A 19,583-nucleotide genomic window follows, 5' to 3' on the forward strand; every position below is an offset into this window, starting at 1 on the left:
CTTTTCAGAACTGTGGTCCATTCCGGGGAAGTGCAGGCCCCTGCTCTCAGAGTCTGGGCCGAGCAGGAATTAAAGCCACGGTGTTCTGATTCACTGTGTGGTGACCTTTCCTCCACCCTCGGTCCCTGCCCAGGCAGAGGAGCGTCCTAGGCAGGAGGGCGTGGAAAAACCTCCACATGGAATGTCTGCCCAGAAATGGAGGGAGGCCTCAGCGGGCTGCCCAAACCCTCTTCCCGCACGGTGGCACCTCCCCGAGCTGACATACCCCCCCCCTGGTTTTCCTACCGGACAGCGCACCAAACCCTTCCCACTGGCCAGTTTGCATGGGGCCATTAGGCCAGGCTGAGTCCCTGCAGGCTGGGGCTTCGATGGGCTGCCTTCCTGCAGATCGAGGTGGCCATGGAGCTGGGTGCCAGGGAGCCCAAGCCCCTTCCAGCCCCCATCCAACCACCCCGCTATACTCGGCAACGAAAACGCCAGCTGACTTCAGGTGAGTGAGTCATTGCTTGGCAGACTTCGTGAGAGAAGCCTGGTTCTTTTGGGAGGGCTGAGACCTGCATAGACTCTTGTATCTAGTGGGGTTGGAGGAGCAGGGGTTTTGGTACTAAGATTACTTTCTTTCCCTCTTCTTGTGTTAGAGTGTTTATGATGATGTGTTCTGAATGATGGCTGTCTTTCTCCAGAGAACTGAATATCCTAGAACTCGGGCACTGGGAGCCCAAACTCTGGGTCGTGGTCCTTAGTTCCCTCAGTGACAGTTGGTCCTCTGCCATGCCCTCCCGCCCTGAACTCTGGCCTGATGCTCCCTGGGTAGCAGGAGAGACAGTCATTAATCACCCTGATGACCACGTGACATCTGTGTGTCCTGAAGGACAAGAACTAGGTGCTGGGAGAGGGTGTGACAGAATGCTTGGCTCACCTGGGAAAGCTTCAGGCGACCTGTGTTACCTGGGGGAGGGTTGATGGGTGGTTGCTCTGGGAGGGTAGACAGAGAATGTTCCAGAAAGAGGGAGCAATGTATGCAGAGGCCTGCTGGGGGAGGACGGGGGCCGTCTGGATGACTGAAAAACACCTGTGTGACAACATGCTTGGAAAAGTTCTGTGGATATTGGCAGTTGGAAGTGGCTAAGAAGGAGGAGTCCACCTGGGGTCAGAGGCAGAAAAGCTGAGAAGGACCAAATGTAGAGCTCCAACTCCCTCATGTTATAGGACCCCATGAAAATGACTATCGTTTATCAGTAACTTCCTGACCCTACAACCCTGCAAGTTACCTGCTTTCTGAGGCCCAGCTGTTGACTTGCAGGTGTCCTTGATCGGAGCTGCTGCCCTGCTTCCTATCAGTGGCTGAGGCCATGCAAAGGCCCTGGGCTCCAAGCCCAGTGCTGGGGTCAGAATCTGGAGTCCAGCACAGGCATCGTGGGCAGTTCCTCTCCAGTGCCTTCCCCTACCACAGCCATGCTGTGCGTGCGGGAGGACACAGGAGGCCAGCTTCCAGCACCGGGACCCCTGTAGAACGAGGGGGCCTGTCTCACCCCAAGTTAAACATGTTGTCAGTCACATCCATGGCCATGTATAAACATTGCCTAGGACTAGCCCCCCCAACCCCACCTCAACCTTGCTAACAGTTGAGTTCAAGAACAGAATGAGACTATGGACCAGCCTGGAGCAGGCACAGTAGGCCCAGGGGCAGTAACACAGACTGTGGGGTTAGATCTGGGATCTGCACCATGTGTTGGTCACATGGCCGTGGGCGAGTTACTAAAGCATAAGGAGCATTTTCTCCAGCAAGCGTGGGAACAGTACATGCTTCCCGGGACTGACACGGTTAAACCACACACCTCAGTGTTCAAATTTTATTTCCTCCTCTTTCCTGGAGCAGTGCATGCTGTTATTTCCAGGAGCTACAATAAATACAGGCCTGTCTCTACCACGGAGCTGGTAGCCGGAAAGGTACAGATTCCACTCTCTCTTTCCTTGGTTGTGCTGTCCCAGGAAAATACACGTTTTCTCAGCTTCAAACAACCAGAAACAGCCCATTTAGGAGATGAGAAATCTAATTTGAAGACGATGCAAATCTTATTTTTCAGACAAATTCCGAAAACACACACACACACACACAACTCTGTTCTCCTGTTAGAGGATTATCTACTTAACACAGCTTTAGAACATCACATTTTTTTGTGTCAGGGCTGAGAATAAGTAAGATTGCCAATGTTCTGAGCCTTACGTAAGGCCGGGAAGGAGGAGCCTGAGCTCTTTCTGAGGAGGGCGCATGGAAGGGCTGCCCAGGGCCAGTGAAACCCCCCTCTGGGTACTGGCTAGAGCCTGCTGGGCAGACAGGGAGCTTGTTTCCTGATGACGTGAGATAGGATCGCAAAGCCCTTTGCGCACTGTGAAATATTTAATACAGCAGGACGGTGCTAATGAAGCTATCAGTGCATTTTAATAATAGCTCTGGGAGACTTGATTTTATCCTATAGCTAATACTCTGTTAGGACCCGTTGTGGAATTAAACTGCATTAACTAGACTTCGTGAGTTGTGTATGGCCACGGGGTGTGTGAAGCTTCGCCGAGCCGTCAGCCGTCCTGCAGCATCCCTGGGGAGCTCTTCGCTGGGCCTTTCTCACGGATGGTGACCTCACGGCCGAAGTGGAACCACAAGAAGACCTCCCTCCCTCCTCCGGGCAGAGCCTGGGGCTTCCGATGTCATCTTCCTCCTTTCTTCAATGAGATCCTCTTCTTCTGGAAGCTGGTTTCACATGGTGGCTTAGATTTTTCCATCTTTGTATCTAGCACCATTTGAAATCAGTGTTTTAGGAGTAAGAATTGCAGCGCAGCGAAGGGCCACCTGCAGAGGAGCCTCCGCGGGTGGGACGGGCGCCCTCCGCCTGCCACCTGAGCCAGCTCAAGGAAGGAAGACCTTACAGAGGAGGAGGCACCCTCGCGTATGTGGGCTGTGCTGGGGTGACAGCGCAGGGCGGGTGTGGTGCTTAAAAAAAACTCCGCATCTGAGCAGGGGCAGACACGGTGCCGGCTCCTAGCAGCCCCCGGGGCTCACCTGCCCTTTGCGCCTTGAAGCACAGAGGTGGGGCCCTGCTCCATGCGCGCTGGGGCGGGGTGGGGGGTCTCCGTTGTATCAGGGGAGGGGCGAGGCTGTCTATCCCGAGGACAGTCCCATCCGCGTCCGCACTGCGCCTGCTCCAGACGCCCCGGAACATTCCGCTGCTGTGGCACTGCGGCTGGAATCGGACTCGCCACCTGCACGGTTAAGTGCGGGACCCCCGGGAGCACCGACGGACCCATCTCTTACACAGGCTGACCGATTTCTCCTGGTGTTCAGAGTCTGTTTTTGTCTAGCACCATTTGAAATCGGTTATGATGTAGGGGGAAAAGCAGCGGCCCCGAAGCCTCGTGCCGGCTCTGGGGAGCCACCGCCTGCGGGTTCCGGGAGGACGGACTGGCAGAGAGCGCGCAAGGACCACCGCGCGCCGTTTCCCCTAACTTCTTTAACTGCATTTATGATCCCTTGCTGCAGAGGTAAGAGAGAACCGAATGTATTTTGAGAAGTGGCTGTGCTGGATCTGCTGTCCGGGTTTCATGGTGCTGGAAGGTGGTAGGTGCCGCCCGTGCGGTCCGTGGTTGCTGTTGAATTCTCCTTCTGTGACGGGTCTGCTGGTGCTCCTGCCTGAATAAATATTTCCCTCTAGTCGAGTCATCACGTCTCTGTTTTTCATCGGTCATTCCCTCTCCATACTTCCGTGATAAGTGGGGTCCGTGTAGGTTTCGCCGCTTCCTAAGCATTTGAGAAGGCAGCCCGTTAGGACAAGGATGGAATTCTGTGAGCCAAGAAACACAAACGAGAGAAAAGATCCCAGAACAGAGATGTTCCAGCCTGGGCCGAGGGATGCTGCTCACGGAAGGGGAAACCGAGGCTGGTTCCCAACGGGCCCGAGCCCTGGCACCTCGGTGGCCCGTGATCCTTTGAGAAATTTTGCCGAACTGAACACCCTTGTCCCACGGCTGGTAAAGGAGAGCACTGAGGACTCCCCTTACTTACAAAAGACGCGGGAGGTCTACTTCTGGTGCGCAGTCTCCGTGAACCCTTGAAGACAGGGTGAACCTGTTCTGGGAAGGTATTCAAAAGATTAGGCAGATTTGAGTTCATGGGGGGTGAGACCTGGAGAATCTGCAGGTCACAGGGCTGTGACCCCTCAAGCGAGGGTTTTGCACCAGACCCATGGGGCCGCCCGTGAGCTGCCTGCAGCACCTGCCTTTCATGCCTGCGGTTCACGAGAAGTGGTGGCAACTCTACTGCCTGGGGGAAGGTTTCCCAAGTCTGCACCCCCAGATGGTTGCCGCGCCTGGTGGGGTGGGGATGGGGGGCGGTGCAGCCTCTGCCGGGAACCCTGCCCGGGGGAACGTGCCACACCCCCTCACTGCAGCTGCCGTGCTATTTAGGGCTGTTGAGTGAAGAATCTATGTGCTCCTCCCCAGGATGGGATGGTGAGAATCCTTAGGACCCAAGATTGTTTTACTCCCTTTTTGGCTAAGCTAGATACACTAAGACCTGTGAATGGCCCAGTGGCCACAATTCAGCCAGCATTCGGTTCCTCTCCCGTGTCCCAAGACCCAGCCTCCGTATTCCACGTGGAACTAGTAGACAACATGGATTCTGGTCCCCAAATGCTCTCTAGAAATGCTAGAAAATCAAGTTTCGGATCCAAGCACAAAAACCATAACTTGAGACCTCGCACAAAAACCATAACTTGAGACCTCTTTTCTGTAAAGGTGACAGAGTCCTTCAACGGTGCCACACTGCTAGGTCATGAGAAGCAAAACACATGTCCCACATGACCAGGGTGCCTCACAGAGGATCCATTAGCTTTATTCAACGAGATGCTACAGCTCTTTACCGAAAATTCCCATCTCAAGGTGGTATTCATAACAATTCGTTAAGCAGAATGTTTCTTCTGGAGACATCTTGAACCCAGTGTTTGGGGCCATGCTCTCCACTTAGAAAGCACCGGGTCAGACATGAGTCCCCATTACCACCTCTTCTTTTGTTTGTTTGTTTTATCATCTCTTTAGCTGTGGGTGTGTAGGTGGAGAGGGAGAACTGGGCAGAAGCCTCACGTACTTTGTAAACTGGCACACACTTCCAGTCTGTGGAAATGAGTACCAGTGATACAAATCCAATCTGACCAATTTAGGCAAGACAGAATGTGTTAAGTCGTGTCCCTGTTAATTCCTATAAGGTGTTGGCCCTGGCCTGCAAGGAGGAGCTGGCATATGGTGCCAGGGGCTACCTCGAAGACTAGGCTGTCCATACATGGGGCAAGAGAAGTTACAATTTGGGTTTATTCTTAGTCAGTAGTACTCCACACACTATAACTTCTAAACAGACTCACCAGGAGCCTTTCAATTAGGGATTCTTAGATTCCCCTCCATACGGGCTCTGGCTATACCATTCCAGGATCGGACCTATATCTTTGTTCTAGTTTCCCCAGGTGACTCTCAGGTGCAGCCACTGTCGACAACCCCCTCTCTGTGGTCTTGCTTTCCTACTCAAACGGTGCTGTGAGGACCCCTAGCGCAGGTGTGTGTTTCCGGTAACAAATGCAGCAACTTGGGGTTGGTCTTCATCTCCTTGGGCCACTGTGAGAAAATACTGTAGCCCAAGCAGTTTCTAAACAACCGACACTTCTCTTTGGGATGCGGGAAGGCCAAGATCAAGGGGCTGGCAGATTCAGTGCTGGCTGGGAGCAGCTAGCTGGTTCAAAGACCCTGCCTTCTCAGGGCAGAGGGGCTGACGGAACTTTCTTGGACATCTTTACAAGGGCACTGATCCTATTCATGAAGCCTCTGCCGCCATGACCCTAGTCCCTTTCCAAAGCCCCACCTCCTAGGACTGTCACCTTGGGGGTTAGGATTTGAACCAGGATTCTGGCAGGACCCAAACATTCACACGGTAACTCTTAAAATAACACACGTCATTGTTTTCAGCTCAGACATCCATAGTGCGGCATCATCCCACTAGGCTGAACTCAGGCATTGGCGGGGCCAGGCTCCCATGAGAGGTCCTAGCAGAATCTGCTTCCTTACCTTTCTGGCTTCTAGAGCTGCGCCTGTGGCTTGTGGTCCTGGCTCTGCACCCCCCAGGCCCCCAGCAGAGCCTTCAGCCTCTGGGACACGCGGCCGCCTCCTGCCATACTCAGCTTCCTCACTGTCCTCACTTCCAGGGAACTGAGCCATTCATTACACTCAGGGCCCCAGCCAAGATCCCAGGTGCAAAGACCCTTTGCCAAAGAGGGGAGTGATATTCACAAGGGTCAGGTATTAGGACTCTGAAATCTCTGCAGGCCATTAGCCTACCACAAGCAGCAGAAGGTAGAGAACTTCTGGGAATGCTGAACCTTGGGCCCCAGCTGATACCTGCTGCATCAGAATCTGTTTTCTTTTCTTTTTTTTTTTTTAAGAATTTATTTATTTGTCAGAAAGATTGAGAGCACAAGCAGGCAGAGAGGCAGGAAGAGGCAGAGAGAGAAGCAGGCTCCCCGCTGAGTGAGGAGCCTGATGTGGGACTCGATCCCAGGACCCTGAGATCATGACCCAAGCCAAAGGAGGCAGCTTAACCAACTGAGCCAACCACGGGTCCCCAGAATCTGCCCTTTTTTTTTTTTTTTTTTTTAAAGATTTTATTTATTTGACAGAGATCACAAGTAGGCAGAGAGGCAGGCAGGGGGTGGGGGGTTGGGGTGGGGAGCAGACTCCCTGATGAGCAGAGAGCCAGATGTAGGGCTCCACCCATAGCCAAAGGCAGTGGCTTAACCAACAGAGCCACCCAGGCGCCCCCAGAATATGCTTTGTAACAAGACTTACCTGTACACTGCAATTGGAGAAGCGTGGTCCCATGAGGCCTCATCCAAGAAATTCTATAGTAAGGAATTGAGCCCCATGTCAAATACAGATTGAAGGGGTGTTTTCCCAGGAGCATTTTCTGCTGGTGCTGGGTAATCGGATGACCGGCATTTTCCCAGCCAGCGTAACTAAGTGCTCATCTGAATGATGGTCTCCAGATTCTCTCTGAAGCCGCCAGCCTTACGCACCAGCATGGAGAGCTCTTGCTTGGTTCCCATTGTTCAGCTCAAGTTTTGCTGCCACTGCCACAGAAAACTATTCCAGTTTTCAAACGCTGTGTAAGGGAGATCGATGTTTATGATGTAAACATAAGCAGTTTCTCCTGCTACTCCCCATATACAAGTTTTCTTGGGGGTAGCAAGCCAGGAATCGGGGTGGGTAACTTTCTCATTGGGACCTGTACTTCCGGTGATTTGTTTACCTTCCGGTATGTGAGAGGGAAGGAAAAAGTTTAAGGACCACAGCCCCCAGTATTCCATTTCCCCATATTTAAGCAATAAGGCGCAGAGATTAGCCCTTTTAAAATGTTGATTTCGCACAAGGAAAGCAGAAAAGACCTCGTTAATGCTGGATCCAAAACAAAACTTAAAATGTCTTCTAGGAATCACAGCAAGGACGGGAACCTCTGAATCATGACCTGGTTGGAAGGACTGTCCTATGCCCGGAGCGTCCACTGGAGGGCAGCAGAGCTCCGCCGTAGAAAGAGGGACCGCTTCAGTTTAGTGCAACCTTTGGTGATGAACCTGCAAATAATGAAAGCAACATACCCTAGGTGGAAAAAACAAACAAAAGTGTGTGCATGGCACTCAATTTTGCATCGTTTCTGGAAGTCGGTACTATGTTAAATTCGGGTCTTGAAGAGTAATATGCAAACGCTTAAAATATGTGAGGAAGTTCATTCTTGGTTGCAGCCTATCGCGCCATATGAAATTTTAGAATACTGAAGTTGCCTGTTTTCCTTAAACCAAGACTATTCTTTAACAATTCCAGCTTATCCCATGTCACTGCAGCACTCCCACAGAAAGAATACTTTGTTAGAAATCTTGAACTTTCCTACATTTGATGCCAGTTTAAAAAATACATTATAATCTCAAGGCCCAATAAAAATTTGTAAAATATTTTCCTTATTTAGAGACAACCTAATTTATATCAAGTGTTGATAGTAAAGATTGCTTCAGTTTCTTTAAAACCAGAGCCTTGTTTGGTTAGCCAGGTAATAAGACCTTAAGTCTTAAGATATTTTCTAATTTATTAAATAGACTGAATTAATAAAACTCTAATTTTCTTTTATAAAAAAGTAAGCTTTTACTTTGCAATTGTACATTTATAAATCACTTTATAAATCACTAATGCAGAAGTTCCTAACTTTAGCTGTATATTAGAATCACTTGGGAGGCTTAAAAAAAATCCCTATGCCCAGGCCCCACCCCAGGTGAATTACATAAGAAAACCCAGGGGGCTGGTACCTCGGGCTATTCCCTGTGCAACATAGTGCAAAACGCTGAGGCCTGATCCCAAACATTTAACACTCTGAATTTATTCAAATCTGCAAAATGACCAGGAAGTTTTATGCATACACAAAAGCAAACCCCATTATTAGTTACACAAATCAAATTTTATACTTTCATTGCTGGGAATTGGGCTTTTCTATACTTGACCACACCCATGCATTCCAGTGATGAGGAAGGTGCGTCTCCTTCCCAGAGGCAGGGATACAGAGGTGGTATGTAGTGAAGCTGGGCAATCACAAAGGCTGATTTGGGAGATCACAGAGGCTGAGAGCTGGGCGAATCAGGAAAAGCTTCAGTGGGTGGGCAGTGGGAGCTGAGCCTTGGAAGATGCTCAGGACCCGGCAGGACTATGAGGGCTCTGGGCGGCTGTGAACCAAGAACTCAGCAGAGCACTTGGGGCACACGGTCTGCTTGGCAGACGCAGCTTATTTGAAGAAGTACATGGAGCTGCAGGAGGAGAAATCTTAGGAAGAAAAGCTGGGACTTAATCATAGGAAGCCTTCAGGGAGCACACGAAGCAACTTGGACTTGATGCTGTAGGTCACGTACTGTGGCTGAACACCTCCGGGCAGGAGTGGGATGCTAAGGGAAGCTGGGCCCCAGGGGCAAGCAAGTGTCCTCTGAGATCAAGCACGCTGGAAATAACACATCATCACAAGTGAAAAGTCTCCAATCTACACTTTATTTTTTGCAACATTTGAAGATCCAGTTTTCAAAACAATGAGCAATAAAGATCCGACACATGGGACGTCTCATTTCACTGCAAATACATTCTTACAGTTTCAGCAAACTTGCAAATTTACATACACGTTTTTATGTCATTACAGAAACTTTCTGTTTTCCCCTTATGTTAGGTGATTGACAAGTTGCCTGACAAAGAGCATAATTTATATTTACACATATATAACAATTTCCATATAAATCTACTAAAATGAAAATTAAATTTGAAGCAGAAACTACTGTACAAGTCTATTTATTTTTGAAAGCATAACAATCTTTGGTTGAAAAGATTCAGTTCGGCCTGTTACAAATAAAGGGCCCAGCCATCCCTTGCTTTGAGCCAGTGCTACCCCCCTGAAGAGTAGGCGGCAATGGGGAGGGTACCACTGGGGAGGGTATGGCTTCCCCTCCGCACTGATTTCAGAATTCCTGTTTCTTTCTGCTCCAGCTGGCGGATCCCAGAGGGAAGGAACACGGACAGTGCACCACAGACACGCCTTCATCTGCAGACAGGACTTACGCTGCTCCGCGCTGTTTTCCCAACCTTATCCTTCTCTGGGCAACGCTGCTTTGCCGAACTGGCCCTACTAACCGTCCAAGTGAAAGATGAAACTCATACAAGTGTCATGTGAGTTTGAGTGGCCGTCCCTCCTCTGCCCCTCCGGGCTTCTCTGAAGGAGACCCTGCCTGGGGTGAGGATGCAGGGGCCACAGTCTGTCCCAACCAAGCATCCGCTGCCACCTCAGCTGCTGGCCCTTTCTGTCCCTCTGCACGACCAAAGGCAGGCAGTCTCCTCCTCTGAAACGCGCGCCTTAGTCTTTACTCTGCTTTTTGAGAGAACCTGAGCTGCTCCGATGGCCACGTTCCTGCAAACCTCACCCCTTTTACATACACAACCTTGTCTAAAGTAAGACCTGTCTGCATTCAAGTACCGGGAGAAGAGGGCCCCCTGCCGGAATTTAGAGTGGAATCAAATTTTCCTAAAGAGTAGAATCCTCTTAGAGAAAACTGCAAGGCCACAGTGTTCCCTCTGGCACCAGCTGGCGTTCTTGCTAAGTGAGCACTGGATCCCTGATGTTGTACAGGAGTTTGCAACAGATCTGATCCCTCATGCATGTCTCAGACTGCTTGCTGATGCTTGAAAAAGTGAAGCACAGGTCCGTACATGTTATAGCTTCCTTAAATCACCAGGAAAATTACAAATAGTTAAAAATATGTATATATAGAATTCTTCCCCATTCAGAGTATTTTCCAATAATATTCTTAGTTAAGGAAATCAGACTTGTTCGAAATCCCACTTTTCAGTGTTCCTATTTTTAATATTAAGGGCCGAAGTAGAATATACATATTTGTAAGGCTTTTTACACAGAACAATACATAAAACACATCTTAAGAGTTATTGAAAGAATGAATCAAGACTTCTCAATCTTTGAACAAAAAGGATTTCAAAATCTCTTTCTTTACAAATAAAATGTAATTTATCTTGCACAATAGTTCTCTAAATTTGGGTATTTCATTTAAAAAACTTATCTTCCCACCTAAATACTACCAGGGATACTGTGTTCAGTTGTCCTATAAATGCAGATGTTATTTAAAGGAAAACAGGCCAGAAGTTCATTCCCATATTCATACACTGTTCAAAGCAGCATCAAAGCATTCAAACCACATTAAAATGCTAGCATTATGGCTTAAGGCTGCACTTATCTGAGTGAAAAAAACCTAGACAATGATTTTTATAGAACCCTTTTTTCCCCCTCCTGGTTTTACTGATGTAACTGACATGTAACATTGTATACATTTAAGGTGTGTATAGCCTGAACTGATAAGGTATGTTGTGAAATGCTCACCACGGAATTTAGCTGATAGCACCACAATTACAAAAATTTTTGCCTTCCTGATCAGGACTTTTAAGATCTACTCTTAACAGCTTGCTAATATATAATATAGCAGCACTGCTGAAAGTCACCAGGCCACACGTTAATTCTATCCCAGTATTTGCTAATGTTAAAACTGGATGTTTGTCCCCTTTGACATTCTTCACCCAATTCTGCCCACCCCCCTCGCGGAGCAACCACCAATCTGGTTTCTAGGAGCTTTTTCTATTTTTTTTGTTGTTGTTTTTAGATTCTACAACAAGTAAAATCCTACAGTATGTGTCCTTCTGTTTCACTTTTATTTTACTTAGCAAAATGCCTGGAGGGTCCATATATTCTGCCCTCAACAGCAAGATTTCCTTCTTTTCTATGGCTGAATAGTATGCCGCCATATTTGCGTAGCACGTTTTCTGTGAGAACGCCTCCCTCCGTGGACACTGGTTGTTTCTGCGTTGGGGCTCTTATAGATAATGCTGCAGTGAAGAGTGCTGTACAGTTATTTTGTTTCCTTTGGACATATACCCATGAGTGAACTGTTAGATCATCCAGTGATTCTCTGTTCTTAATCTTTTGAGGAACATTTGTACTGTTTTCCATAAAGCTGTGTGAATTTACTGTAGATCTCAAAGGATTTACCAGTGTGTAGAAACCTTTTAGTGATCGGCTGGCATAGTTGATTTAACCTGAGAAGGATGGTATCTGGCCCCAGGTTCTCTTTCCCTATAAGACGAGGTAAAAAGTATCACAGATAAACATAATTAAGTATATAAATTCAATTCCAAAGTCTATTTAGAAAATTGACAATTAGAAAAAAAGAAAAGTAGGAGTACATGAACTAGGAAATAAATGATTTCTAAAAAATAACTTCAAATGTATAACTAGTTTCACTCTAGAAATCCTTCTATCCCTGTTATATATTTTTTATTTCAAAACAATAGAGTGGTATGCTATGAAGTACTTACTAAATATTTTCTCATTTCAATTAAAATGAGGGCTACTGGAAAAGACTGGAGAGAAACACTCATTTTCCTAATACTGAAATTTTAAATCTGGCTCTGAGATGAAACTTTTGAAAAGGTAATGATTCCACCAGCCTTTAAGTTCAATAATGCCCCATTTAGCCCTCACTGTCAAGGAGATCGTATGTTTCTCTAAGAGATTCTCCTGAATAATTAAGGATAACATCAAAATTTCATGGTAACAATACGCATCTTTCTAAAATGTATTATTCTAGCCCAGTGCTGTCCAAAGAAATATACTATGAGTGACCTGGCTAACTTTACATGTTCTAGACGCCATATTTAAAAAAAGTAAAAGAGGCTAGCAAAGTTATTATTATTTTTTTTTAAATATTTTTTATTTATTTATTTGACAGAGAGAGAGATCACAAATAGGCAGAGAGGCAGGCAGAGAGAGAGAGGAGGAAGCAGGCTCTGCTGAGCAGGGAGCCTGCTGCGGGACTCGATCCCAGGACCCTGAGATCATGACCTGAGCTGAGGGCAGCAGCGGCTTAACCCACTGAGCCACCCAGGCGCCCGCAAAGTTATTTTTAATGTGTTTTCCTTAACCCAACATACATGTTATTTTACATTTTTCGTACTAGGTCTCAAAGTCTGGTGTGTATTTTACACTTACAGGACAACTGACACAGGATTAGTCACTGCAAAGTCCTTAGTAACCGCACAGACTATGGACTATTGAACTGGAAAACGCAGGTCTAGTCCCTGCCTTAGTAAAATGACTAGAATGGACAGATGAAAACTACCCACGGATGACTCAGTGGTTCACCAGTCTGCAAGTCACAGCGAACCCTTCAGTGATGTCGACCCAACATAAGAGCAACCCTGTCAGTTTGGGATGCCCTACTACTCCTTTCTGGGGGAGGCCATCCCATGAGCCACCACGGTCACAAAAGTACTTGTGTTCGAGCAATTTCCGGGGGACTACTGTGAGCCCTTTTATATTGTGAGTTAGCACAGTTAGTGAATTCTCTGAGATTGACATCTTTTTATACTTTTTGGAGTCAATACTTCTTTTGTTTGTGTGGTGGTGGAATCCTTTTCTTCACACAGAATTTTAAACAGAATCCGAGAGAGAAAGATAAAAAGGACTCAGCTAAATTTTAAGGTAACACTTATTTGATAGAACGATGAAGCAGTTTAAAGATGGTAAAATCTAACCTTGGATTATTGATCACAGATGTCTTATATGACCTTCAGCATCCATTATATGACCTTCAGATGTTTGCGGACACCTTGAAGCTCACAACAGACTGAAATCTACCTTCCTGGTTGGCTTTAGCCTCAAAGGAATTCTGAGAGACCAAGAAAGTGCACAGGACTGGGGAGGCGCGTCCTGCCACTTCCGGTTGGTACGATGGGTCTTCCCCTGTGCTCGTCTGACCCCAGACAGCACTCTGCTTTTGCCAAGAAACTGCCTTTCCTATTGGCCTCTGTAGAGTCTGCTCCCAGACTCCTGACTGTAAGGTGGGGTAGCACCTCACATTAGAAGTGATGGGATAACGTATCTCTCTCTTCCCGGCCGTGGAGACACACATTCTGGCACAGAGAGAGGACAGCTTCCAGTTCCTTTCATTCAACAACACAAGGTAGATGGAGTCAGAGGGTCTAAAGCAAGGCAATTCATAGTTTTTCAAAATCTAAGGATTTTTTCTGTTGGTTTCTCTTTCATACACTACAGATATCCTGTTCACGGAAAACAGATAAATGCCTTTAAACTCCATATTTACAATCTGAAGTAAAATGCTTTTTTTCCTACAAAATTAAGTAAAATATATTTTGGTTTCTAAGAAAGGGTCATTTTCCTCCCTGCACTTAAAATGTACAGATGCTATTTCTTCCCACTGGGCTAAAAAATTCCGGCACTTTGGAATCACAGCTATTAGGAGGTCAAGGAAGCCTGGCAATCTGATAAAAGGACAACGGGGACATTACTCAGTGGGAGCCTATGTCAAAGTAAACGCCTGCCAGGACATGTTATTTAAAACAGGAATGGTACAAAAACATCAATAATTTAGCGAAGGGCATAGGAATCGAAGTGTCCCCTTTGATGCTTACTGCCAACATATCTTAGTTCAGAGTATTGACATCTAAATATTCATTGACTATTTTCTATTCTAGAAAGGACATCTCTGAAAAGAAGCACACAAAGCCAATACCTTTTCATGATAAAAGCAAACCTTTCTCTCAACTCTTATTCTCATATAGAATTAAATTTTACTTCTCTGTGGCTCTCACCAGTTTGGTATGTGCTGAACAGAGGAAGGGGAAAGGCTGAATAAAACAGTCACATCAAACCAAAAGGCAGCAGAGCAGCGTAGTAAGTGGTATAAAATCAATGACAGGAAAAATCAGCTGACAGAATCATAAATGACAACTTTTCGGATTCTCATTTAGGAACTTGAAACGGGAAATTTGTGCAAGAAGCTACTTCGAGGAGCGCCTGGGTGGCTCAGTGGGTTAAGCCTCTGCCTTCGGCTCAGGTCATGATCTCAGGGTTCTGGGATCGAGCCCCGCATCGGGCTCTCTGCTCAGCGGCGAGCCTGCTTCCCCCTCTCTCTCTGCATCCTTGTGATCTCTGTCAAGTAAATAAATAAAATCTTTAAAAAAAAAAAGCTACTTTGACATTGGAGGTCTTCTAGGTTACAGATGAACAGATTCGAAATTTCTGTGCAATCTGTTTACCCCTGAAAGCATTTAGCCTGATGCAAATCGTGTAAACTCTCTGTGAGGACAAAGGGTCCTTGCCTCTCACACATTAGATTCAGAGGGAACACGCAGAGCACATATGAGATCCATGGAACACTGTCTGAGAAGTCAGTTTTATGACAAGCAGACATCTTCAGATAGATCTTGACTTCCGCATCGAGCATTTTCTCCCTGAGGCACATCTGCTTCCCGCCCAGGGAAGACCTCCGTAAAACTTATTACCTGACACCCCATTTTCCTGGGATGGATCTAAAGTTTGCTCTCTCGACTAACCACAAAATCCTTTCTTATCTATTAGCTGTTTAAAATGGTCTGAAGAGTTTGTTGAGAGCTCAAGAATTCGAGAGCCACGTAGAAAAAGGTTCAAGTTGATGTGATCCTTCCGTTTTTTGCCCCTTGTCACCCCTCTCCCCACAGCCCGATCTGGCCACTCGATGGAGGACTTCCCAGACCTCTATAACCTTCACTGAAGCACTGACGGCTTAAAGATTACAGTGACTGGCTCAGTCATTATTGTAAAAATCGGTCTGAGTTAAACCAAATAATAAATACCCTTAACAGAAAAAAAAAATGGGAAAACTGCTTCATCACCGGTAAAAAAATACATAAAGTATGTAAATGATTCTAAGGGACTTCAGCAAACTCTGGCTTCTCCAGGGATGATGTCACCAGAGTAGAGAAAATCATACATTTATGAAACGAAAATCACCACCCACATGTGAACACATTAATGCCAGGCAAATGCATCTGTTTTCCAGAGCCACACAGTCATGAGAAGCCAGACAGGACTCAAGCAGTAGCAAAGCACTGGACAAGGGGAGCGGACTCCTGGATGAGAAAGTCTGGCGGCAAGTGAGTTCTACAAGGAAACTGAAGGAAACTGAAGGAAAAGGGCCCATTTCACATGCCCTGGGGATCCCATTCTATTCTAGCTGAGACTAAGAACAGACGACCACAGCAGAACCCATCTGTGTGGGGTCACATTCATCAAACAACCTAGAGATGTCTGATGACCTGAAATGTGAGGACTTCCACAATGTTTGTGCTTTGGGATAGAAGCTGCAGAAGGGTGACCTGTTCCCAAGTCATCACAAATACAGGTTTCCACCAAAATCCATTTTGTACCAAGTTCCAGCAGCCATCTGGGATGGTCTGTGCCTAGTGCCCAGCAGAGAGGGCTGCTGGAATTACCCCCTAGAAACAGAGCACTTTATAGTCTTGTAAGCAAGTTTCTCAGGCAACTACACTCAGTTTCAGGGAGAAAGGTGATGGGTATTAGGCACTACAAGGAATATAACTCGAATCTTAGCTTTTTCTTTTTTTTCAAAATGCAATATAAAGCTACATCGCTCACACACTTTTTAAAAACATACACACAGATGTGGCATCTTTAGAAAATCCAATTACCTTAAAAGGGAAAAAAATTTTACCATTAAGTTTGATAGTATTTCTTCAAATTTCAAGAATATAGGTGCACTGATTGTAGTCTCCAGCCTGGCAAGTCAGGGTGTCGCCACCAGTGGGGGCTCATGAGACATGGGATCTCAGATCACTAATGCTACGGAAACCCTTCACCCGGGGTACACTGCTCAGGTAACTGTGCAGCTTTAAAGGACCCACCGGTAGCCAGAGAGATTATCATCAACACTTGTTAAGGAACCTGTATGTATTCTGATGCAATGTGGTTGTACACAAAGTAAAAGTAAGGAGCAAAGAGCTATTTTGTTTGTTTTGAGAACCTGCTTCTACACAAAATTTTTGGACTTGCAAAAATATTTCTCTGCAATTTCCTACTCAGAGTGATGTGTAATTTTAAAAATATACTGCTGACTTAGCAATCAAACATGCATATCATTGTTCGACAAATATAAGACTGAAGACTCAAATGAAGGCACTATGGGTATTTAAAAATAATAACTAAGTAGGGGCGCCTGGGTGGTTCAGTTGGTTAAGCTTCAGACCCTCGGTTTCAGCTCAGGTCCTGACCTTAGGGTGGTGAGGCTGAGCCCTTAGGTCAGGCTTCACGCTCTGCTTGCAGTCTGCTTGGGAATCTCTCTCCTTCTCCCTCTGCCCCTCATGCTGTGCATGCTCAATCTCTCTCAAGTAAATCTTTTTTTAAGATTTTATTTATTTGGCAGACGGAGATAGTAGAAGCAGGGGAATGGCAGAGGCAGAGGGAGAAACAGGCTCCTCGCTGAGCAAGGAACCCGATGTGGGACTTAATCCCAGGACCCTGGGATCATGACACAAGCCAAAGGCAGACGCTTAACTGACACAGCCACCTAGGCATCCCTAAATTAATAAATCTTAAAAAAATAACTAAGTAATATTTTAAAAGCCTGAGCTTTTTATGAGTAAATAATGTACTTTTATTACAATAGCCTAAGCCAGATATTAATTTATGGGGAAATATATTCCATAAAACCATGAATACCAAAAGTCTTCAAATCATTAGTTTGATTTCAAAGCTCTTCTCAAAGCAAAAGGGAAAAAATAAATCACTAAAGATCAGAAATTTCAAAGCACCTAATTTGGTCTATGTTCCAGGATTTATTTCAAGTCTTTCGCAAATTGTAAATTATTTAAGATTTAAGTTTGATGCTTAAAAACCCTATTCTGCTCAGAAGACATATATTTGTACACTTTTTTTCTGTCTTAAGATTCCCCACTTTTCATTTTTATAGATTAAAACACAGATAAAGTTAATAATGAGGTGCTTTGTAAATCTTACCCCTGTCAGCAACCCCAACCGTTTTACTTCAACCTAGTAAATTAAGAGAACATAAGAGGGAAATCAAATAGTGCTGCTTTTCCTTCCCCAGTTCAATATGTATAAATAACATAAAAACAAATCAAATTGGGTATTTGAATGAGAACCTACATAGCTTCTTCCAATTACCTAAGTTACCCAGACACATGGAAACAATTACCTAAGTTACCCAGACAAAAGCCATGTAATTTTAAAAATTTCAAGGCGTACAACTGGCTAAGCCTCCACAGTGAGCGGTTCTAAATTTAATCTTGGCCACTAGTCCAATGTAGGATGCAGGGTAAACTTAGGTGGGGAAGGCCCCATAACAGTCCATGATTTGCTACACAACTTAAATCTCAAATCCCACTGAAACGTTTCTTGTAGCCCTACCAGCTGCAGCCACTTTGCAGGGAGCCCTCTGACTGAAGGGACCTTAACAGCAGCCCGAGGCGGTTTCAGTAAACACAAGCAAACGGGATGGGGCGCTCTTGCAGGCACAGTTTCTGGAAAGGCGGTATGCGGGACAAACAGAAGAGCTGCACGAAAGGATGTCAAGAGTGAGCAGGACCATGAGTTAGAAGAAGACACTTTTATTTACCCTTTCTTCTTGTGTCGATAACACAGGAAGCCGCCGAGTACTGCAACAACAGCAACTACAAGAAACCAGGAAAAAAATAGTATGTAACAGAGCTGGGTGTCACGATTCAAGATTTAGCAGCAGAAATAAGTAAGTGCCGGTTGTACTGCAGTCGGTAGAAAATGCTACTTTACTTCAGCACCTATCTATCCATGTTCCCTCTGGACTCTCTTACTATCTAAGGCCCATTCCCTGGAGTCACCGGACTAACCCACAGGAAGCCAGAGAAGAATGCCTGCTTCATTTAGAACATTACCCGAAGCATCACTGGGACACAAACTCGTGCCCAATCATCCTGAAAACACATGTAACGTTCAGGGTTTGTGACTAAGCGGACACGTACAGTATAAAAGACTACACATTCGCCAGCAAAACGCAGTGTGTCATATCAAGGTCAGGCTGTTCTAGACTGGTGGACTTCATTTCAAGCTATGTAACTATAGCAACTGAAAAGTTAAATTAAAAATCACTTAATTATATAAATTTTAAAATAATGCACTTTTTCAGAGTAACACTCTTATTTAAGTGGCATCAACGTCGGGGCTACTTACGAACAGAAACAACGATCACCGCGATGATGCCTCCATCTGAGAAAAAAATGAAAACAGTTTCAAGACTGAGCACCCAAGGGTCCCAGGAGGTAGCTGCATTTAATGTTGATCAGATCATCGAATGCTATGGCAGAGAAGCTGCTCCTCGGTCTAGTTTTAGCATGAGCACTAGTGTGCCCGACTCATTTTTTTCCGTAACTCTTGGAATCGGATCCCTGTTCTGGCTTCAGCTTTGTAAGACTCTTCACAGGAACTTCACTTTTGACTGTTCTGTGCTGTAGTTACCATACCAGGTTAGCACAGCTTACTAGGACAGCGAGAATTCAGCACATTAGAAGAAAATTGTTTCAAAATTTATTACTCCATTATAGTTGGTTTAGTTCAGTATTCATTCTATCATTTGTGATTTTGTTGGGAATTCGTATTTTTTCCACAAAAGTGGGGCCTGTGGACTGCCACAAATAAATTTCTATCCATCAGATGTTAGTTGCAGAACTAAAAAGTAATAGTTTATCTTATCATCAACCCCTTCTACCTTCCACCCCCTAAAACCAAGACATAATCCTCATTACCAAGGAGATTCTGAATACCAGGCATATGGATGAAAATATAATGCACAGAAACTTAAACATGCGTTTTTGACTACCCAGAGAGAAATAAATCATACCACAAAATCTTAATGCTTAGCAATGATGTCAGGAGCACCTCTACTTCTAAACTGCCATTATTTATAACTAAATTTCTGAAAGTCAATGCATAAAATATCATGTTTAAGTCTGATCTTTTCATTTTGTAAAAAATTACCAAGCTCTTAAGCACCTTAAGATGGCACTGTTTTTACTGTACAATGAAGTCTGACTACAGTGTTCAGAGGGAAAATATAACAAGCCTA

At 45.6% G+C, this 19,583-nt stretch overlaps 1 protein-coding gene across 6 annotated transcripts in view; it reads right to left on the reverse strand.

Annotated features, from left to right (window-relative positions):
* Positions 1 to 9,092: 9,092 nt before the first annotated feature.
* LOC122918729 (membrane cofactor protein-like) overlaps positions 9,093 to 19,583 on the reverse strand; it is a 40,751-nt gene continuing 30,260 nt past the window's right edge. For 5 of the 6 annotated variants that reach the window (XM_044267497.1, XM_044267499.1, XM_044267498.1 and 2 more), the window contains 3 exons: positions 18,692 to 18,727; positions 18,102 to 18,156; positions 9,093 to 11,743 (listed from right to left, as the gene is read on the reverse strand). In XM_044267497.1, the coding sequence (XP_044123432.1) occupies positions 11,677 to 11,743; positions 18,102 to 18,156; positions 18,692 to 18,727 (158 nt within the window). In that variant the 3' untranslated portion in view covers positions 9,093 to 11,676. Of the gene's footprint in view, positions 11,744 to 17,482; positions 17,516 to 18,101; positions 18,157 to 18,691; positions 18,728 to 19,583 lie in introns of all 6 variants that reach the window. The other variant, XM_044267500.1, reaches the window with a different exon arrangement.

This window comes from Neovison vison, chromosome 10 (genome assembly GCF_020171115.1).
Source record: "Neovison vison isolate M4711 chromosome 10, ASM_NN_V1, whole genome shotgun sequence".
NCBI lineage: Eukaryota > Metazoa > Chordata > Mammalia > Carnivora > Mustelidae > Neogale > Neogale vison.